The sequence below is a fragment of the Rhamphochromis sp. 'chilingali' genome (genome assembly GCF_963969265.1).
Source record: "Rhamphochromis sp. 'chilingali' genome assembly, chromosome: 12".
NCBI classification, from domain to species: Eukaryota; Metazoa; Chordata; class Actinopteri; order Cichliformes; family Cichlidae; genus Rhamphochromis; species Rhamphochromis sp. 'chilingali'.
In genome coordinates this window covers 30,946,364-30,968,962 of record NC_137939.1, presented here as the reverse complement: position 1 = coordinate 30,968,962, position 22,599 = coordinate 30,946,364, and the positions used below count along the sequence as shown (strand labels likewise).

Sequence of the window (22,599 nt, the reverse complement as noted above, 5' to 3'; positions counted from 1 at the left end):
TGTAACTGGAGGACTGCAAAGACTTTTCGATAAAAGTGTTTATTTGTGCATCAAAATAAAGGGATAAAACAGAATTCAAATGGTCTTTTTTTCCTCAAACTGAGTCAATAATACGAAAAAAGCCTCTGTGTGTTACATGTATAAAGGCAGCAGCTCTTTTGTTGAAGTTTACATGTAGACATTTCAGTTTCTCTGCACTTGCATGGAGATTTTAACTAAAAATGAGCTTCTTCTAGTGTGAATGTCCTTTGAGGCTAAAAGTTGCTTCAGCAGATTCCAGATGGAAGACCCTTTTTCAGCAGGGATGAGAGGAAGCTCCCCAGGTCCTCATCCTGACGAAAGATAAGAAAACAAACCAAACATTTTAGGGAAATAAGAAAGTTAGCATCATGTTTGTGCTTGGCACAAATTAGATTTAAGGAAGTAGCTCAGGGGTTTCCAAACTTTTAACCTCATCGGGGTTTTCCAGCCTCATATAGGGCCTGGCTATACATGAAAGTATGATTGGTCTGCGTACAGTTAAGCACAAATAGCCTGAAATACAGGGAATGCACATACTTCTATCAGGTAACACGATGCTTTGCAAATCAATAAATAAAAGCCCCAAATATTTGAAATAAAATTCTCATGATTTTCTTTTGAAGAAGGCCAAAACCTCGTTCACAGATGGAAACCTTACTTATAGGTCCTTAACATTAGAGAATAACACCTGCCACAGATTTAAAAAAAAGATGAAAATAGCAATTAAAAACATAAATTGTTTCTTACTCTGGTCCATCTTATTATGACTAACTCGTGCTAAGCTCCACTGATAAATTACAGTGAATTTGCTCTGTAGCTAATGATTCTTGTTTGTTAACAATTAATCTTCAATTATATTTTATAATAATTAGATTGTTAATTAGACCAAATGAAAAGAAAAATGCTCATCAAAATGTCCTAAACACCAGAGTTGTTCAGTTTTAATAGACATTACAGACTGAAAAGAAAACCATGACATTTGAGAAGCTGAAACAAAAACATGGTAAAACATATTATTTTACAAACTATTTAATATATTTACCATTCAAATGATCTAGTATATGTGTATTTATCCTTTAAACGTCTTAATTTTAGTCAACCTCTGAAGCACACCTCATTGGATTTCATTTCATGGATTAGTAACAACATTCCTACAATCAACTTCGAAAAGACCACATTTTAAAAAACACTCCAAAGGGAATCTAACCAATAATTACATTTTGGATCTTACATTAATACACTGTCGACACATCTTCCACTTGTTTTTTAGAGGGTGGTATCTTCATAGGAATTATTTGGCTTCAAACCTCCCCTGCACGGTTTGATACTTCATCTTTACTGTGTTTTCATAGAATGTGCAAATAAGTCAAATTAAACATAAAATAATATTAAAACAGTAATTTTATAATAATTTTACTGTTAGTCACTCAGGCTTTATTTATATAACACTTTTAAAATAAAATGCAATTTAGAGCACTTCACAAGCAACTGATTCATCGTCTATAACTAAGTAAGCGGAGGTTACCACTACAACTCACCCGGTTGAGTTGGTAACCCATTGTACTGAAGACTAGAACCCTTACTGCAGATACCTGGAATTGAGTCTACATGTCTTATGTGCCATTTCTCTTCCATTTGTCTACTTTTTTCTCCGGTTTTGTCCTGTCCTGTCAAAATGAAGGCTAAAATTCCCCAAATCTCCCCCTCCAAGACCTCCTGCACATGATCTTTTGCAATTCATAAATAACATTAATTGTTCAGCGCAAGTCTTATTACACCCATACTTTTCCTGTCATCAAAAGGATCCTTCAGCCTTCTTCCTTGAGGTTCTCTAAAGTTCTCAATTACACCTCAACTACTAATCAAAGAGATTCGATATGTTAAGTCTTCAAAAACTGTAAAAATAAAAACTTTCTTAGTTGAACCTGTGCAACACCACTTGAAGTTGCAAGACATAAAAGATATAAGAAAGAGGCATAAAATGCACAGTAGAATATTTTGTTTTTTTTACCCGCTGCTCTTTGCACGGAACGCACAAAACCACAGAAACCTCTTTTCTTCTTTCCACTGTGACGGAGTTTAACAGGCTGGTTTCCCCACCTTCTACTTTCCCCTTATTCTCACTTTCAAAGCCCCTACTCTCATACTGTCCACCTACGCGACTGTTTTCACTCCCCCTGGCTGAACTGCTCACCATCAGGCCTGTGTAGGCACATCTTAACAGAAGAACTGTCATCTCCTGAGCACTGCGGTCCCAATTTTACTTGAGTCCATCACTGATAAGGATCTAGGACAGTAAACCATGATATTTACATTAACCTTTATCAATCTTCTTGCACTCATTGCGGTCACAATGGATCCCTTGTTTCACGTGCCAAAATAAATCACATCTTGCAAATACAGTTGGCCTCGTTCTTGATATGAGCTGTCGGACTGCACTGTAACTCTTTGAATATTTCTGCTGCATGCATTAGTGTGACCCAGCTTTAATTCACTTGTACACCTTTAAAAAAATATTTACAAAATTCACAGTTCACCAACTTGAAAAACTGGAAAAATCCAGATAAAGTTACTAGAATTTAAAATTCCTTAGGAGCTGTACAAGACTATTGGGGGGAAAAAAAGCAGGAAATAAATTATACCAGAAGCAAAGAAAACGTCCCTCACAGAGCTCAGTGACTTCAGATCAGGAAGATTAATGCCAGATTTAGACCAGATCCTTTAGGTGTGTTTTGGTGGTATTTCATAGCGAACCGTTAGCCTCCACAGCCCCACACATACAAACTAACACACACACACATGGTGTTCGACAACAACTAAATCCAACCTTGACTTGCTTCTAATTTTATCAGATGAAATCCAAACACACACTTTTAGTTCTACCACATCACATTTGTTGGAATAAACTTGTGTAAACTTCCCCGAGTGCAGTGAGTCACCAGTTCTATTTAACAGGAAGAGTAAAGTTTAATATCAAACACCTCCGAAACTACTGAGTCTTTAACACTTGCAAAGGTTAACATTTGAGACCAATCTCATCCTAAAACCCTGAGTGTGACATTTACGTGCTCACTCTTTGGACCAGAAGACATCGTGATTTAGAAATGACTTGTAAACACATTTGTTTTGCATCTCCCTTTCTTTTTCTAGCAGTCTTTCTACTTATTGTTTTATTTTAATTTATTTATTTTCTCTAAATGATTTTTATTTCTTTCAAAGAAAAAAAATAAAATAAAGCGAGTTTACATTAACGTTTAAGAGGAAACTGGAAACTCACAGGTTGAGGATGAAGTTAATGTACAGTCATGATTCATTTAAGAAGAAGGTGCAAAAAGGCATGACCGGAAAAACTCTATTCAACTGCAGCATCAAGAACAGAAATATGACATTTATATTTGTTTTTTGTATTAATTTCAGTGAAGGTACTTTCCATGGCACGATACCCCACCAGAGGTGCAGAAAGGAAACCTTGTTGCCACTTTCCACTGCACTTTGTGACACTTACTTTTGCTTTTCTTTTGGATAGGGCGACTATATTATGTACTGAGCTACAGAAAGCTATCAGTCTAATCATCTTTAGCTGATTTTAGTCTGTGTTAGGTTTGTTTATTGGTAAATTACTACATGTTAATGGAAAAAAAGAAATTATAAACAAGGTTACAACTAAATATAATGTTACCCACAACGAGAATATTTACAGGTCAGAGCAGGTCATCCAAGCCTTTATGTCTTCAAGATCTGCTGTTGTTTAATCTGTAGTTTAAAGTTTGGAGTTGGCTGAAGTAAAATTGTAAATATTTATTATGCTTGAGTTCTGCACATCTAATTCTGTAAGACAATAAGAAGACTGGAATTACCAAAACTTTACAACTACGTCTAATCCACAGAGCTGGAGGATGCTCAAGTTGTTTTTCAAATATCACACGCAACTTCTTTCATTTCCTTAAAATGTGTGTCAGTGCAGCGATGATTTTAGCCACCATTAAGACCACATTTATATTTGTTAACCTATAAAGAAATAGACCTTAACACTACAACTCTCGGGGACTGTCATTTTTACCCCATCCTGCAACTACAGGAGCAGCAAGAAGTTATTTCTTGAAGAAGTTGGTAATTTCTATCTATTTTTTGTAATTAGAAGTAATATATTTAAGACTATGTTTTAGGGGTTTTACTAATGATTTTGATTATTTCACTACAGACTGCAAAGTTACACTGACCAACCTTGTGTTGTTGATGGATTACCTCAGATGTTCCCCAGACTGAAGTCTGGTTCATTTTCAGCATCTTTTTCCTGCCATGTCATCTCTGCTCATTGGGAATCTCACATGAACTTTTATTGAGGGGAAAAAAATCCCCCAGCCTCACTATGCTAATGTGTTTATATATCCTAACCAAAGCTCTGTAGCTAGCCACCAGGTAGCACACCATTATATATTAGTGTCTTCATTTAAGTCCAAAGTGATACCAGAGCTGTGCGTTTTAGTTTTTTAGAAATCCCTCAGTCAGAACATTGCGTATCATCTCGCCTTGAGGCGACTTTTGTTGTGATTTGGCGCTATATAAATAAAATTGAATTGAATTGAATAGATTGAAACAATCGAGCTAACACCCTGCCAACTTCTAACTCTGTTACTTTGTAAATCCTCTTTTTCATGGATGCCTGGATGATAACTTTGTTGTAACACCTGGAAGAGCAGCCGCTCTGATCATTTTACTGAAGATTAAAGAATCTGGACCGTTTTTAACTCTCAGTGATGCCACAGTGTTTGTTTGAATCTGGGAACTGAAGAAGAGTTTGGACCCAGAAAGAGCTAATGACGTCAGACTTAAGAGGTGGATTAGCTAAGACAGCTGGATAAAGGAAAGATTTTTTAAGTAAAGGCTCAATTATAACCTGTTAATAAAGATCAAGCGATCATATATAATCTTCCGACATATTAAGTCAGTATAACTTTTTTAATTGCAATATGAGCCCCTATTTGGACCTCTTTAAAATGTTTAGTACCTCCTCTCAATTTTTAAGTCCAAAAAAAATGGCATAAAATCTCCTGTACACTATATACATTATATCTCATGTTACATGTCTATCTTCTGTTTTCCAGCATCCTGTTGTTCCTTCACAGAATTTCATTGGAAAATTATTTCATATCTCAAAACAGTGATTCAATAACTAGATGATTAGGGGAACTACCAGGCTTCGACTGCATAGGCAGTCCTCTAATGTATCTTTTTACCACCCCACTGTATGTCTATCAGTTCTCTATCTTGTTGCTGTTCAGAGCATTTAAAAGAATAAATAATAACGAAACGCTCCAAAAATAATGTCCATGTTTTCACCTGGTAACTCCAGGAAAGCAGCAGGACTTTGGTGTTGGAGTCTTCGGCAGAGGAGGAGACTTTGATGACGATAGACTCCACGATGACTGTGCCATCAGGGAGGTGCTGGATGGTGTAGCCTTTTAACACACTGAGGCAAAGAAAAGCAAAATGATCTAATTTGATAATTATACTGAGAGAAATCAAGCAGACTTTAGAACAAGCAGATAATAAGGCCGACACATTCGCATTAATCATTAGCTAGTGGCAGACTAGTGACCTCACTCTCACCTCTTAAGGTGCGTGTAGATTCTGTGGAGCGTGTCGGCGTCGCTGTGTGGATCCTGGAGCTGCACGTGGCAGGTGAACCGTAACTGATGCTCATTGAGGCCCAGCTCCTTCAGGGCCTGCTCTGATGATACCAGCTTCAGACTCTGTGTAGTGAAAGCCACAAGGGGGTAATTATCATTATACAGTAAATAATAACTGAGCAACTGCACGCCACAAATGAAAGGGATACAGCTGCCAGTTTATTAGGTACATAGATCTAAAGTTAAACCACACAACGTGATGCAACGTTACTGAAATATATCAAAGCAAGTTCTAAAATAACTAGACACAAAATTGAGTCCTCTTAAAGGTAGATCTTGATCTTCATGTATATTTTGGCGTTTCAAAAAAATTAGAATCTAAAAACATGTTATAAACCATGAAGCTTACGTTTTCCTTCATGATGAGCGTTCCGTGCATGGTGCGAGGTTTTTTGGGATCAGGCAGCGGCCCTACAGCACAGCAAATAAGATACATCATTGTATAAACTGCTACTTGTGGTCAAAATGAACAAAACAGTGAACAACAATACAAGTCCTGCAACAAAGGCTGTCAGTAGGGTGAAGTTCAAGAAAAGTGAGCAAACCTATATTAACCTCTTTGAACTAGAGAGGTGGTCTGCTGAGGAAGTTTCATAGGTTAGTGAGGTAAACTGAGGGTAAAGGGTGTCACAAAGGTAGTTTTAACATAGATCACCATGGTAACTTATGCTGAACATGTAGACTGGTCTGGAGAAGGTTCAGCGTTTCAGTTAGAAGCTGTCTGGAAGCGCCACATGAATTCACAAGTTTAATGATTTCCTGCCAGCATTCTGCCTCTTCATTATTCTTTTATTTGAGGTTCCAGGGCTGACTTTTTCTACTTTACGTTTTTTATTGTCCGTCACCCATTCCTCTGACACATGTCTGACAGATGCAGGCGGAGCTCAATCTGTCAATTCTGTGTAGAATTAGAGCAAAACGGTGCATCGAAGGCCCCTTTTCCATGTGATCTTTTGTGCAGAAAGCCTGGGTTAACACAAAAGGTTGCTAGCCAGTGTTGCAACTGGGGTTTCAGGTATCATCAAGCCAGCAAACACAAAGAAAGCCTGGTTACGTTGAACTTGATTTATAGTACACCTCTCTGGAGGCCAGGCACTATTGCTTATAAAACCAGTGCCATTTTGAAAGGTTTACCAAGGAGGGTGCTTTCACTGAAGAGGCACCTTCTATAACTAGAATGAATGTGGCATTTGTTTGACTTCCTTTATAGTGAATCAAATTGTGTTAAATTGTAGTTTAATGTAAAGAATGTTTATAGCATTTAATGTATTTATTTATTTTTACTGATGAAGTAAAATTGTTAATATTTGCTTCAGTTGAGCAGTAACCTCACTCTGTATTAGTGGTAAGATGAGTTATCTTAATAGAAAATCCTCCCGAGTGTCCACAGTTAGCTCTGTGGACACTCGGGAGGATTTTCTATTTTTGTATTAGGTTGTTCATTTTGGCCTCACAGTTTGAAGTGGTTACTCACAACACTTGGGGATATTTTTATTCCAGGTGGACATTAGAAAGAACAGCCCAAGGCTTATGGGGCAAATAATTCAACATCTAATTGGAATTAGATGTTGAATCTTTTAATATGACAAGTTGTTTTCAAATCTCATGAGCTACAACAAACAGATTGGCCACCATTAATCCCACATTTCACATTTTAGAAAATGAGTACAATGACCATCTGTTTCTTTTTTAATATGTACAGACATACTTTTAGTTTTTGTGCATTTATATATTTTACTCTTGCAGAAGTACTCATATTTTTTTTAATGAATGACCATTTATGACCGTAAGTCTTTTACCTCGTTATCACGGTATACTTCTGATCAGGAACTGAAGATTTACACTTACTAACTCCAAAAGAGAAAATGCACTAAAGTCTAAAATACCAGGAACTGGGACAAAATTCAGCAGTTCTTGGAAATCTTAAAAACTAGGTGACAGTTATACAGTCATAAAGCTGCTGCTGTTGTAATGTCCCCACTTACTTAAATGACATTTGCCATTACCACAGCTAATGTGGGTCACAATTCTGAATGGAGGTGGCACAAAAGGTGAACAACTGTCTTCTGCCAACCAATCTCAGGACAAATAAAGCTAAATCTGAAGTGAAACTAAGTAGGCACATTGCACCTAAACCATTATTACCACAGAAAACAAGTTACCTCCAAGAGCCATCTCCCTCTTCAGTAGGTTTAGTGAGATATCAACGGGAACGCTAGGGTTTGTGGTCACAGTCGTTGTCTCTCCATTAGCGGGCATGTAACAGTCGATACCTGTCATTAAAAGAAGGGAAGCATTAAATGTGAGCATGTTTAACTGATTTTAAGCTTTACTGATGAGCGGACGGTCTGCACTCACTGAACTCCTGCTCGATCTTCCCCTTTAGGAACTCCATTTTTACCGCTTCTCCGTGCACGAGCAGCATGTTGCGAGGCTCTGCCATGCGAATGAGCTGCATGATTCCTTTGGCGTCTGCATGTGCACTGAACGACATGTACTCAACCTGCAGCTTCACATCCAACTGTAAGAATCACAGAGAGATTTAGAGGCAATGTAGAGCGTTGGCTATGCTGATCAGAGACCTTACAGGATATTAAAGAAGACATTATTGCCTTCAGGTGGTGCAACTAAGCTTAGTTTAAAAAGTAGGGCTAGTTTCACAAAAATATTTAAAAGAGGTCTAACCCAACAGAACAATCTTTCTAATGCAACTTAGTTTCTTAGGCTAATCTAACTTAGCTTACTCAAAAGCAATAAAGAATGGCTCATTTAACCTAAAAAAGACACATTTTACTTCCATGCTAACTTTAGGAATGGTAATAATGAGTGACATTTATCTATAAGCAACAGTCAATAACAAAACAATAAAAACAAAACTTTTGTGGAAAATGTTATAGGTGTATCGTCCTTGTAACAGTGGAATTCTTCTAAATGATTGACAGTTTCTGCAAAGATAAACAGATAATCAGTAAGATACTGCCACCTCGGCAATCATTTTTTTCACCTTTAAAAAATAAAATCTTATTTATGACTATGCAGTTTTCTGTAATGGATGAATTTAGGTATCTATCTGAAGTCTGACTATTTTGTTAAACTAAACTATAGTCAGTCAAGGTCTGCTGTTGTAAAACCAGATACATGACACATTACCAAAAAACTTATTGATAATAACCATAACAATTAAAAACTAAAAATATATCACATTATTGTTGTTTTTTGGTATCGTTTTCTAAAGGTCGAACGTTACTCTCATACTAGAGTAAATTATTTTCCAAGAAAAGCGAGAAAACACACATTATTAAAAAAATTGCCATTAAAGAACAAAAAAAAAAACCCCAAAAACAAAACCCCGTCATTAACAGGAAATATTTTGTCCCCTAATAACTGTGTAATGATGTGACAGGGCTCATATGTAACACAGCAGGCTTCATCAGTCTATTAAAGTGATGGTGATCTGTTACTCAGGTCAAGGTCACTTAAAAGTTTATGTGGTTTAAACCTTAGAGCTCAGTACATATACTATGCACATGATAGTGCTGTGCCATATAATATTCTCTGCAATAATACCAGTATAAACCTTTATGGGATATAAAAGTGTCATATTGTTACGCGTTTACATTATCTGAGAAAATCTCACAGATGTCTGACATCTGTATCAGCCCCGTGTCCACTTCCAAGGACAATTTAGTAAAAAGGGAGCTACTTCAGCGATCTTTAACAAAGCACAGGGGTTTGTGGAATACGTAAGGAAAGTCTTCCTGCCAAAAGCGAAAACAACAAACTTCTTTCACCCAAATAAACGTTATCGTTATAAAAGCTACCGTGGATTTTATGAAGGAACACGAGGAAGAGATGCTAGCAGGTGGTGATGAACAGCACCGAAGTAAACAAATGACTCAGCCAAGCAAGAACAAACAGTGGATGGAAATTACTGATGCGGTTACATGGAGCCTCGATCCAAAAAAACATCGACCCAAGTTACGACACCCAGGGTAAAAAATAATTTTCAATTTCAGTTTTATTATGTTGCCATGTTACACTTTTCCACTGAAAACACTACTACTGCTTTGTGCTTTCATTTGACTTACGGTGTGTCTGTCTATATACTGCTGCACCACTCTATAATGCTGCTGCTGGCACCTTGTGGCAATATCTTCACACTTTGAATCAGGTAGTCTATCATCAGTGACAGGCGCTAAATGGAAAAGGAGGATGGAAAATGCCCTTCATTTTTTATTTATTTAAATACTGCCACCTGCAAGCTGCACTCAAACAAATGTTTTTCTCTTTGAAAGTGGTATTGCATATTTCCTTCAAATATTGCGATACACTTTTGAGGCTATATCGCCCAACCCTAAGATACGGCACAGACAAACATGAGTGTGGCCCAGTAAAACTGTCTTTTCATGCTACTGTTGAAGGTTTTGTGAGAAAAACAACTGAAATGAAAGACAGACGTGCAGACAACAGCATTAGCCACTACACTCACATGTAGTGCGAAGTGGTCAGAAAATATAATTGTGTGCATGCTTGAAAGGGACCATAACAAGCTTCAGATGTTTTTTTCCCCCAACATACATACATACATATATATATATATATATATTTATCAATAGGCCAGAAAGAACAGGTACATGTAGAAGCCTTTTTGTGTAAGGTAAAACTGACCAATTGCCTTAAATATATGCAGACTAGCGGTGGTTATGTTTACAGCTACTGGCCAGAGGCCCATTTTGAGCCTTTAGTGGTTCTGTTAGACAGAGACAAGATAGCAAGTCCGGTTTTTAATCTTTAAGCTAAACTAACATCTTCCCAGCTGTAAATGACTATTTAAGTGGTAATACTTGCTCATCTAAACTCTCCTCAATATAATGGAAAATTTGGAATCACTCATTTTAAGATCTTTGCTACAACCGAGTTCACAGAAAAATGAGACTGGATGGAACGACTGAGGAGGATGTGAATAAACGATGTGACTTTATCTGCTCACCCCCTAATTTTTTTTTCCATCTTGAGAATATAAAGTAAGTCTTACCGTTGCTCTGCCTTCCATCTCCAGTTTTCTTTGCCCATTTAGGATTTTGTGACCGATTGTTCCCTGTACACAGTAGCCAGGCATGATAACCTAAAAAAAAACAACACAAAAGCACACCTTTTAGGTTTTAAGTGTTACAGATTTCAAAAACGCTGTCCACTTCCTTACAATACTCACCATGTTCTTCTCATTGCCAGCCCATTTCTTGAATATCTGCAAAGACTGACCTGCATGCAACATACCCGGTGTTGCAAACACCACCTGAAAGTGTCCACATTATTTTACTTCACTGCACTTTGACCTCTTCAGTGAGAAACTTCGCATACTTTTGATGTACAATGGGACTCACCATAGGACCGGGATTATCGGCGTAGGAGCGATCAAAAGCCTTGATGTGCTTAAATTCAAACATGTTTCTCTGTACAAAGGTTTTTCGAATCTTCTGATTGGTCCACGTTATGAAAAGCTTGTAGTAATGATTGGCTTTCTCTGTCAGTCCAGTGGAGAAGTAGATTGGGGCCTTCAGGTTCATTCTCTCCCTGTGTGGTGAGAGGGGGCAATTAGAGCGTCTGTCCAAAGAGCCAGTGAAGAAGTTAATGTGCCACATTTATTCTATCAAGCTTAATAAATTGAATACAGCTACTTTAGGGAGCTGTCCAGACAAATATCAGCCCTTTTTGTATTGTAATCATGTGCAATTACTCTACACTGAAAGGACTTTTTATTTAATTGGAATGTCAACAATTATGTGCTAGAAAAATTGCCTTTATCTGATATCATTCAGCCAGAGAACAGACCGCGATTATCTTCACGCATCACTGTCTTTGCTCTCTTCTTTCTAGCTTTCACAGAGACTTCCTCCCTTTTTAATAGAACCCATACAGCAAACAGAGATAAAAGGCACACTTGCTAATGCTTCTGAAGAGTCTTTTAAAACAGATCTGTACCAAAATGTTTCCAGCAGGATGCAGAGTTCTTGTGCTCGACCGAGGGCGAAAACTGGAATAAGAACCTGGAAGGTTGGGAAGAAAAAAAAGATCTTAGAAAATATATAATACTAAGATGAAGAAAACCCGACTACTCGTAAAAAATGCAATATTCAATAAACTTTAACCGTTACCTTTCCTCCTCTTTCTATGCTTTCATGAACTTTCTTCAGAAAGTCCCGCTCTCTGCACCTCTTTGAGTCACGGATGGTGGTGGCGTATGTAGACTCAGAGATGAGGATGTCTGGGCGACACTTATCGATCCACGCGGCACTGTGAATTTACAACACCAGCATTATGAAACTGTCACAGTCAAAAGCTTGGAAAAACCTAAGAATTAAAAGATGTTTTAATTATAATTTTCTATTTTTTAATTAGGGAATAAAACTAAAGACATCAAAACAAATAAATGAACAAATGTGGATTTATACAGTCGGCGCTAGAGGTTTAAACAAAGTGTGTATTTAATGTATGTGTAGAAAAAGTTAAGGCAATGGACTTAAAAATTCTCTCTAATGGCCAGCTATACAACCCAGACATTCAATGTCCAGGAAAACTTTCTTTTCTTGTTACTGCTGAATGTCTTGTAAGCTAACCAACTGAAACAAAAAGCGAGACATGCAGACAACAACATCACCCACTCATCTATGCTATTATCTTGTGGTCAGATTATGTAATCATATGCATGTCTAATAGTGACGTTGGTGCTTTCCTCCCTTATATATGTAGTTATTAGGCCACAAAGATACATGCACAGTTGTTTTTTAGGTGAAGGTAACAGACATTTGAATCATTTTGAGCTTTTTTGTACTGCTGCTTATGCTAAACTAAGACCTTCCTGGCTCCAGGTTGATATTTAAGTAGTACTGATTTGGTCATTTAAACATCCTTGAAGACAGTGGAAAGTCTGGAGCTACATCTTTCATAATCTATGCAACCCAATCCTAAAGATTACATTGCTTTATACCCCTTTTGACTACAGCGGGGCTTACACTTTACAAAATAAACAAGCTGTACTCAGTAAGACTTTAAGCTAACATAGAAAGGTCATAGATCAAGTGAGCAGTAAGTATGTGTGACTGCAATACATTGGTACAGATATATGCCCTTTAGTGCTGAGTAACAGACTAAAATAGTAAACTTTCGTTGACCAAAACTGAAGCATAAACATCTTGGACAGTCTGTCCCAAACAGGAAGCCATAATATTTCAAGTTCAATCAAAATGCCGTGGCAGCCGTGCCATTTTTAAATATGTCACCAACAGTGTCCCTCACTCGCCTGTAACTAAAATCTGACATTGGGACCCATTCGACCGAAGTCATGATTCTGACTCAGCTAATGCCTATTTCTTGTATTTCTTAGTCCAGGCAGTACTTCTCTTCTAATTAGTCTCCCTCAGTAGTATATACACAGCGTCCTCCCTGCAGCTTATGTGGAGATCTGTCGCTGACTGAACTTTGGGAAGCATTGATGTGCCTTCTGATCTGAGCTGCTATTAATTGGTGAAGTCTGAGCCCCTAATGAACATTTTCTGCAGCAGAGGTGACTCTTAAGTCTGTCTCTCCTAAGGCAGTCCTCACAAGAAACCGTTTCATCTGGGTGTTTGATGTTTAAAAGTTGTTTATATTTTCTGGTCTCACTCACCTTCATGTCTTAAATACTTAAAAGTGACTTTCTGTTCACTTTACTTGTTTGATTAAGGGTTGCTTTTAATACCTGCAGCGGTCAAATAGGGCTATTTACCCACTCACCCCTCTGTTGGGGATCCCTTTCCATGAATGACTGCATCAATGCAGCATACTGTGCAAGTGATCAGCTTGTGGCACTTAAGCTCATCTGCATGAATAAGGTATTTCTCAGCTTCCTTTCTCAAGTCATGTAAGTTGGCTGGCCAATCAAGGACAGTAATGTCATGATTAGCAAACCTTTTAGTAGTAGTTTTGGCACTGTGGTCAGTTGCTAAGTGCTGCTGCAAAAGGAAATCTGCTTCTAATAATACATTTACCCTTTAAATAAGCTCAGTGAGATCCCAGCTTTGATTTTTTTTTTAACACTGTTTAGAACAAACAGACCGGCCTCTATTGAATATTGAAATTTATTACTGAAAACCTCCCCATATAGTTGAATAGTTTAGTACAACTAACACGTTCTTTAATAGTTTTTATGTTTTCAGTTGCTGTGTTGACCCCTAAAAGGGTGTAGTCAAAAGAAGAAAAGGATTCAAGCTTAAAAAAGAAACAGAATTAATAAAAAGCCATGGGATTCCAAAATTACAGCTTATTTTTCAACTTCTGATCATTTTTTTGATCCAGAAGTTATTTTATTTCGCATCGCTTGTGAAAAAAGCAATTTAACGGATGTACAAGCCATTAATGGAGGGTCAACCTCAACACGCAAATTGTCAGAAGAATAAAATTACTGAATGAAAGCAAGAAAGAAATACTGCATCTTAGGCTTTTGCGCAGATCAGAGTTAGGATTTTAGGAACGACTCAAAATAAGATTTTAAGAAATTCAAAATGGGCACTGGCAGTCTTAAATTTGTAAATGTATGATCTATTTTTTAAAAGAGTTAAATAACTAAAAGAAAAACCTCAAACAAGTAGGTTCACTTACCCTAAATGCCTGTCCGGTGTCATGTTATAGTCACCCTAAAATAAAAAGAAATTATTCTCAGATTGCACTTGATAAATTCACCTACTGTGACAGAGTGCACACTTGTTTACACTCACAGTGTAGACCACAGACTCTGATCCCACTTTGATGTGAACCATAGCAGCTCCCAGGACATGGCCTGCATAGTACGCCTTGATCTCCAGCTCATCATCCACCTGCCACCAGCACAAAACAGCTTGAATTGCCATCAAAAGAGAAGAAGCAGCTGGCGCAGAAGCAACTATTAGACATGTGTGCGTGTGTGGTCAAAAATGATGTCAGCACTGCACCTGGACAGTCTGGTGCAGGTTCAAAGGAATCACTTTCTTCATGCAGTCCTTGATCATCTGCGAAGTGAAGAAGTTGGTTTCTCCCTTTTTGTCAACGGTGATCTTCCGGAAATCTTCCAGTAAAATGGGGCAAATGGCTTTGGTGGGATGGGTCATGTAGATGGGTCCATCATAGCCCACCATCTCACTCATGTAGGGCAGAGCACCACAGTGGTCCAAGTGGAAATGGCTGAAAAACGTAGAAAGGTGTACTATGTTCCACACATGGTTGAGATTATTTAAAAAAAGGTGCAATATGAAGAACATAACAAATAAGACAACAAACCTGATGATCAAACAGTCCAAGAAATCTGTCAGACGCCCGTTCTGTGTTATATAAGAAAAGTCTGGGAAACGTCTCTGCAATGATAAAACAATCTGTTATAGGACTGTTACTGAATGGAAATCATCTTCTTTCAAAGGTAGAAAACAGTGCATTTAAAAAGGAGAGTCTCTTTCTTAGAAGGACTGTTTCATAATAGCTGTGTTTAAAATGCATTCCAAGTCAGAATGTACAGAAATACCAGCAGTTTGCACAGAGAAGCCCAGCCCACCTCTGCCAGCTTGGTCATACCTTTACTGCCAATGTAAGCGTTGAATAACAGAGTCCCACGTCACTCAGTGTCTGGGTATTGTGAACTGTCATTTAGTGCGCAGACACAAACGATAGTCACTGTGCGTTCCCTGACTCAAAGCTGCAAGGAAGCAACCCTCTCATCCATTGGGGAAAACCTCAACGTACAGGTAGGGAACACAAGCTGTCTGCTCTCACCTACTGTAGGGCAACTCAAGAGGTTCCATTGCCTGAGCTACTCGCTGAGGTGAGTCCAACTATATCAAGTTTGAATCTCTCATCCTCACACACCAACTCAGGCTCCTTCTCCACCCAAAAAGTGATGTTCCATATACCACAAGCTAGTTTTGGAAACCAGGGATCGTCAGACCTCAGACCACCGTCTGATCCACCAACCCCCTATGGCCCCTCTTTGTCCTTTTATTGCAAAAAAATTGATGGTAAGGACTAAAGACAGTCCAAGACAGTAACAACTGTGTTATACTGCTAACACATCATCGGTTCTTCGAAAACATCCCGCTGACAGCAGGCTAACACAAAAATACGAAGAACCCAAAGTTATGTTCAAGCTGAGTGAATGCAGACGCAGGCCCAGCAGGTAGAGCCTGATCTTCAACATGTAACGAAAGCATTGATGAGCAGTCAGACTCTTCTCTCTATCTTCTTAAGTAGAATCACTGTGGTGACCCCCTTTAAGCCTCTTTGGGCTGATTTTCAATTTTACTTTGTGTTATTGTTGATTTTAAATAAGAAATATCATTAGTGTCCTCATTAGGATAGGTGTTTGTGTCAGTGTGTGGGACTAATCCTAATGAAAATCTTAACTTCTTCAGACCTGCCTCCTGTCTTTTTGTCAGCAGATCTCACTACAGTCTTGTAAACCTTCCCAGTGTAAAACAGCCTAGTTGGTGTTAACTTTTGCTGTCATATTTGAAACACTTCTGTTTCACTTTAGAGTCTTTTATTTTGCCAAAGTCTCATGTAGGGTTTTGATTTGGGATTCTTGTCAGTATGCTATGTGCAGGGTGCTTATAACTACCAATAAGATAAAGGAAACCAATAAGGGTAAAAAAGAAAAAGAAAAAAGCTTTTGCTATAACAAATGCATTATGTCACTCACATCATCGTTGTAGCCCATGTGCATCCCACAGTCCAGCATTATGTTTTTGCCTCCGATGGAGACGAGGATGCAGCTCCTGCCCACATCCTGTCCAGCACCTTGGAAAGGCAGGACAGAAGATAAAAGTTCAGAATTACACTCCTTTAGTAATGGTAGTAAACACACAAGTGCGCAGCGGTAGGATTTAAAGGCTAAGTAGCATCACCAAATACAAACAAATCCCGAAGTGGTTTCTTTTCATAGCAAGGCAAATACTTATATAGATCTTAAAAGTTTTCCAGCTCATGTACAATATGAATGTTGACGGAACTGAGGCGCTAGCTAGCTAGCATCTGTACTCACCGAGTGGCGTTACTTTTATTTCAGGCATGCTTTCTCATTGGGCAGCCTTTTTTTTTATATACACAGGTAAATGACACCAAGGTTACCTAAACGTCCAGGCTCTGTCAGCTGAAAATAACTTCTGAATTATATAGGAAAGTTTATTGTGTGTAGCTTTAAAACATGCAGCTAATATTATGCACTGACTTTATTTTTTAGCAGCGTTGGGCTAACACGCAAGACTTCCGGCCAGTGCTTTCACAATAAAACCCCCTTGCTACGAAAGCCTGCAGAAAACACAGGTGGAAAGGTTTTGAAGACTATTTCCATATCTCATTTTGATAATCTATACTTCCTTTCAAGCAAACCTTGAAAACAAATTCAACTATCTATATTCCTTCAAAAATACTATGTCTTCCACTTTTAATTATACTGAACTGATAGATGTGTGAATAGATTTTCAGCATAAGGAATATGACACCTCTAAAAATGATTAACCAAGAAAAAGTGGCATCACGTAGTCTGGATAGCACTAAGAATGAAAGGGGAGGTTTACAACATGCTAATAAGACCTGCTATGGTTTGGAAACTGAAACGGGGTCACAGGATAACTGGCCACAGTGATATTTAAAGTCCTCTCATCCTGCCTTGCCTCTTCTTACTCTTTGCTTACTTATTATGCTTCACTGCCTACACACCAGCTACCATTTCATGTGACATTTCAGGTAGCAATTCACCCGTCTGGAGCTCTTTTTGACCTAATTTCAGCACTGCCTACAGAGATTTCAGGTGCATTCATTTATAAAAGTTCATTTCTGGCATACAAAGGCTATGCTGTTTGTCACTTTTTATTTTTCACACATCAGTGACGTTTATGCAACAAAACTATTTGTTTAAGTGCGGCGGGATCATGGTTTGGGTTATAATAACTTCTTTCAACAAGTCTAATAAGCAATCAAGGTACAAATTTCCCTTGCTTTTATTTTGAAGATAAAGTCGCCAATTTAGAGCCTGCGCAGTAGAACCAGATAAGAACAGACAGGATCTGTCGCTTCACAGTGTCGAGAAAAAGAAATGCGTAATTTTCCTTTCAATTTTAACTTTTCTTGTAGGTGACGAGTTCACTTCTTGATCGTTTACCACAGGGCTTACATTTTTACACAGTTCCGGTTTGTTTGTAGCCCCGAAATACATTTTTTCATTCATTTTTTACGTGCCTGTTTGTGTCATTTGCACTTCCTGGTAGAAACCATGGCAGGCTCAGAAGACCAGAAGTTCTCCCTCCAGGAGGTCCTAGACACTTTTAAGTTGTGTCTGTCGGAAAATAAAGAAGTCTATCTAGAACAGTACGTCGCTGGATGGCGTGGGCTTGTAAAGTAAGTGGTTTGGTGGTCCAAATATTCTCTGTGTGTTCTTACATCAGTGTAGAAGTAAAGTAAGGCGAGCAGATCACAGCAAGGTAAATGTAGGACAGAGAGCGTTTACTATAAGCTAAGATCAAGTCTTGAGATTTATATCTGATCCAGCTGACTCTTCATCTATTTAAAAAAAAAAAAAAAAAAAAAAGTAAGTAACTTTCGTATGTTTAATGAATAAAAAAGTGTCACCTTCATGCCATGAAAACTTTCCAGGTTACAGACCCTCAAAGAACATAGGGATAGGCTAAAATTTTCTTTTTAATTAATTATTTTATGAGTCCTTGCAGCTTCATAATTACAGGAGATATCCACAGATTTGAAAAACACATTAAAGCTCTGTTCAAAAACAAATAAATTGTATAACCTGAAATCAAACCCCCCTTTTGTTCAATTCTGTTTTCTGATTCCAACTTTGTGCCTCAGTATCATGTCTCCTTTCCCTCAGCCCTAACTGCTTGCACCAGATGGCTGCCCCTGACTGAGCCTGGTTCTCCCTTTTAACAGGTTTCTTCCTGTTACAAGGAAATGTTCTTTCCCACTGCTGCCAAAATGCTTGTTCATAGGGGGTTGTCTGATTGTTGGGGTTTCTCTGTATTATTGTAGGATTACTGTACCTTATAGTTTTAGGCACTTTAAGGTGATTTTTTTTGTGATTTAAATAAATAAAATTGGATTGTATTGAAAGTTATATTGTAGTTTCAATTGCAAAACTACAACAGTCAAATGTCTGTGAAACAAGGGTAATCACAGGCTGAGATAGGTGGCTGATCAAAACAGGTTATAGCATATGAAAGGGTCTACTTTACCTACAGACTGATTCCAGAATCATATTCCTGGTAATAGTGTGCCTTCTTGGCTAGGGCTAGGTCTCTTTGGAAAAAGAGATTTTATTCTCGGTGGACTTTCTGGTTTTTAAAAAAAAAAAAAAAAAAATCATCAATAAAATGTGATGACAGAAGCAGGCCGACAAGTATTTGCAAAGCTGGTAATGCTAGCATGAGTGTTCCCCTTTAAAAGCTCCATGTTTTTCTTATATAAGAGCAATTAAAAGATCCAATAGAAAAAAGAAACAAATACCAGAGCTGTATAGTGAGAGTTTTGACGGAGAGTATAGTTTGGACTCTTTTCAATTAGGAAAAAATGAAAGTAAAGGAATCAAAGGCAACACAATAGCATTACGAAACAGGCTGAGGCACAATAACTGCATCTTGATAATATTTTAGAAATGACTGGAATTTGTAATTATAATTGAAATTCAAATTGCAGCGGCTTTCATAAATGTTGCATTTTTATTGTAAAAAGTATGAAATATTTTTGCAGCAGGAACAGCATAAAAGGGAAAGAGTTGAGCTTCAGCTCTGGTCTGTGAGTGAATTCTTGGAATTTCTCATGTGAACTGAACCGATTATAATTTGCAGGCATTTAGAATTTACTGCCGTAATAGTAGACCAAAAGGACACCCAGGTGTTAACTGAGTGTGTTTTTACTCCTTGTAATAGGTTTCTGAACAGCTTGGGAAGTGTCTTTGGCTTCATTTCTAAGGATGCTGTCAGCAAGATCCAGATCCTTGTGAATTATATGAATGGTGAGAACGCTTCTCACTATGCTACTGTGCAGTCGATGGTAAAATACGAACTGGACAATAATCTCGTGGATGTGAACAAGAAAGGAAGCCACCCAGAGTCTGGCTGTCGTACTCTGCTGAGGCTCCACCGCGCTCTGAGATGGCTGGAGCTCTTCCTGGATCGCCTGCGCACCAGCACAGAAGACAGTAAAACATCTGCCCTGTGTGCAGAGGCCTACAACGAGTCCCTCGCCCAGCACCATCCGTGGATGATCCGTAAGGCTGCGGGCATGGCCTTCCTCGTGCTTCCTGGCCGCCAAACCTTTTTCGAAGTAATGAATGTTGGCCCACCTGAGCAGGTTGTGGCCAAGCTGGGGGAGGCCCTACCTCTCATCTCTGAGGTGTACCAGATCACAGAGGACCTATATGCTCAACATAACATGCTTGATTTATCTTAGAAGCAAGAAGTGCTAATATCTGACACGTCATACTTTATATAATTAAATATTTGTAACTTGTCCTTGGTGAAAGGCTGCTGAACAAGATGCTTCTGCTGCTTGGTGAAGGATTGTCATAATTAGCTGTAATACCACTAAGATTAATTTTGAAACTACTGTATACATGTTTTAACATAAAATTCTGTACATTTTCCTCCAAGTAATGGACCTTTGAATGTATTTTTATTAACTCATCTTTTGCTTTTAAATCAACAGTTCCCAGTCTAGGGTCAGCAATCATTTACAGTATATTAATTAATATTAATATATTGTTTGTAGTTAACTCAGATTTTGAAGATTTTACATTTTTAGACAGAAATATATAATTTAAAAAGCTGCACCTTTTAAATTTTTGACCATCCACCCATCAATCTTTCTGAGTAAATGAGCCCAGCCATCTCTCAGAGGAAGGTTAAACATGTAGGATAAGATCCTGTTGGTTTAATTCTTATAATATTTAACAGAATAAAATCCTTCTTCTAAAATAACCAATCTTAAATAATAAAAATCAGTTTATTATTTCTTTTTAAATCCTTAAGGACTTTTTGACTTGGTTTTTAATTTAGTTTAAAATTGCAATTAGATCTTTATACGGTATTTGAAAAAGAAACTGATCCTGAATTTACCTTAAATCCCTTCATTAGTTAGAATTTTTTTTTTTAAGTAAAGCTGCTGGAGAAACACTCTTAGACAATAAATTAATAAAAGTTAAAATCTAAAAGAGTTTTTAGACAGAATTTCAATTTTCAATTCTCTCCCAACAGTCAAGATTTAGAAAACAACACGGCAAAATAACTACTTCTATTAAAGCGTAAATGACAATACTGATACAAAGAACTACAAACAATACAAAACAATGTCTTTTTCTTCAATTCTAAAAGGCTTTTCATACAGTTTACAATACCACCTTAATAAATGGACTACACAACACTGCTTTACCTGGGAATGCTGTAAGTTGATTTTTAAGTTACTTGTAAGCACACATTGTGTCGCTTCGTCTGGTCTGCCCTCCCTTGTCTCCTATTATTCAAGGAGTTCCCCAGGGCTCCATATTAGGACCACTATATATAACTTTTCCATTAATTTCCGTTAATTTATTAAATGCTGCGTTCTGTTTTTATTCAGTCATCTATTGTTATAAATTATTTACTGTTATCATTTACTGTTTAACTCCTTCAGTAGTACAGACCCTGGAATTTCTGCACTCATTCTTTGATGTTCTCATTTGATCTCATTGTGACTGTTCTAACCTCAGTAACACTTTTTACTTTGATTTAAAAAAGAAAATCTGAATTAATGAAATAAAAGGAAATATTGATCTGCTTGAAGTTTTCGGATGGAGGATGTTCAAATTACAGTTTTCCATTGTGGTCATGTTTGGGAATAGCTGCTCTGGATTGTTTTGTTTTTTTTTAAATTAATTTAAAAATATGAAGGGAACTACAGTGGGTCCCTGAAGTCTTGGGCTCCCGTTTAAAGCTGCTGTTTTTGCAACAACATTTATTCAAAGGAAATAAACCAAGTTTGCATTTTGGATTTGAGATTTCAGCATTAAGAAGTAATGAAGAAACAATGAAATGACAAATTAATTAGAAGTGAACAAATGTTTGGCTCTCAGATATGAAAACAGGCTGAAGAGATTTAATATCTTAAGAGGATTAACAGAAAAGTTATTTACTGGCATGATGATGATATTTTGTAATGCTTAAAAGACCAAACATTTAATTGGGGAAACATGACACAAAGTAATAATGAATAATAGTGAGGTATACCAATTATGAAAATTGTATGGAATAAAGTAAACTGTTACGTCAGTTTTTCAGCTGCCATGCAGTATTTAATCCAGTGTTAAAATGTTGAACCTTCTGTTGCTGGTAATCATTATTAATGACCTTTCTATTTAGATATATTACAAAATATTCCATAAATATGGGATGATGATATATTACAAATGCAAATGGACAAACATACTTAATTGGGAAACAGCATGTTGTAAATCATTGATTAAAAAGGTTTAACTCTGTACATTGTTGTTTTCCATAAATTCATATCACTTCAGTGTTTTACTACACATCTGATTTAGGTTTTTTCTTGTTAAATGAAGATTTGTATTTTTGTTACATGCAAATGTTTATTTATGTCCACATGAACAAATGTTTTGCATTATGAATTGATTTATGATTAATGTACAAATATTATGATAGAATATAGCATTGTATTTGGAACAAGCATGTTCTGTATTCTGTGTTATTATTCACTCAAACATGTAATAAACATTGCAGGTGAAAAAAGACAGATGTTCCCGTTTGGCCGTGAAGGATGTACTTAAGGTTTCTTATTTTGTGAATTAAACTTTGTCATGTGATTTTTTTTTTGATTTTAGAAAATA

The 22,599-nt window shown here is 37.3% G+C and overlaps 2 protein-coding genes across 3 annotated transcripts; one reads left to right on the top strand and one right to left on the bottom strand.

Annotated features, from left to right (window-relative positions):
- Nucleotides 1-26: 26 nt before the first annotated feature.
- On the bottom strand, nt 27-16,972 carry ints11 (integrator complex subunit 11). The gene is made up of 17 exons (XM_080898177.1): nt 16,753-16,972; nt 16,411-16,508; nt 15,003-15,076; nt 14,678-14,906; nt 14,465-14,563; nt 14,349-14,383; nt 11,867-12,005; nt 11,694-11,758; nt 11,096-11,285; nt 10,924-11,007; nt 10,747-10,836; nt 8,070-8,232; nt 7,874-7,984; nt 6,061-6,122; nt 5,632-5,774; nt 5,362-5,491; nt 27-332 (listed from the first exon to the last, which is right to left on the bottom strand). Exons 1-17 carry the CDS (start codon nt 16,778-16,780, stop codon nt 267-269), a joined length of 1,806 nt encoding a protein of 601 aa, XP_080754303.1. The 5' UTR covers nt 16,781-16,972; the 3' UTR covers nt 27-266.
- Nucleotides 16,973-17,752: 780 nt separating this feature from the next.
- cptp (ceramide-1-phosphate transfer protein) lies at nt 17,753-22,503 on the top strand. Of its 2 annotated transcripts, XM_080898662.1 has the most exons (3): nt 17,753-17,839; nt 17,978-18,107; nt 19,649-22,503. In XM_080898662.1, the coding sequence occupies exons 2-3, from the start codon at nt 17,983-17,985 to the stop codon at nt 20,169-20,171; spliced, it is 648 nt and encodes a 215-aa protein (XP_080754788.1). In that variant the 5' UTR covers nt 17,753-17,839; nt 17,978-17,982; the 3' UTR covers nt 20,172-22,503. The 2 variants fall into 2 exon arrangements, with proteins under 2 accessions (XP_080754788.1, XP_080754787.1); XM_080898661.1 differs by having other exon boundaries at nt 17,754-18,107.
- The last annotated feature ends 96 nt before the right edge of the window (nt 22,504-22,599 follow it).

Excerpts from the sequence above, each read along its gene's own strand:
- ints11 (XM_080898177.1), bottom strand. The coding sequence starts at position 16,780 with ATGCCTGAAATAAAAGTAACGCCACTCG. Across the intron at positions 8,233-10,746 it reads AGATGGAAGGCAGAGCAACG|TTGGATGTGAAGCTGCAGGT; the intron begins GTAAGACTTACT and ends TGATTCTTACAG. Across the intron at positions 7,985-8,069 it reads GAAGATCGAGCAGGAGTTCA|GTATCGACTGTTACATGCCC; the intron begins GTGAGTGCAGAC and ends TTTTAATGACAG.
- cptp (XM_080898662.1), top strand. The coding sequence starts at position 17,983 with ATGGCAGGCTCAGAAGACCAGAAGTTCTCCCTCCAGGAGGTCCTAGAC. Across the intron at positions 18,108-19,648 it reads GGATGGCGTGGGCTTGTAAA|GTTTCTGAACAGCTTGGGAA; the intron begins GTAAGTGGTTTG and ends TCCTTGTAATAG.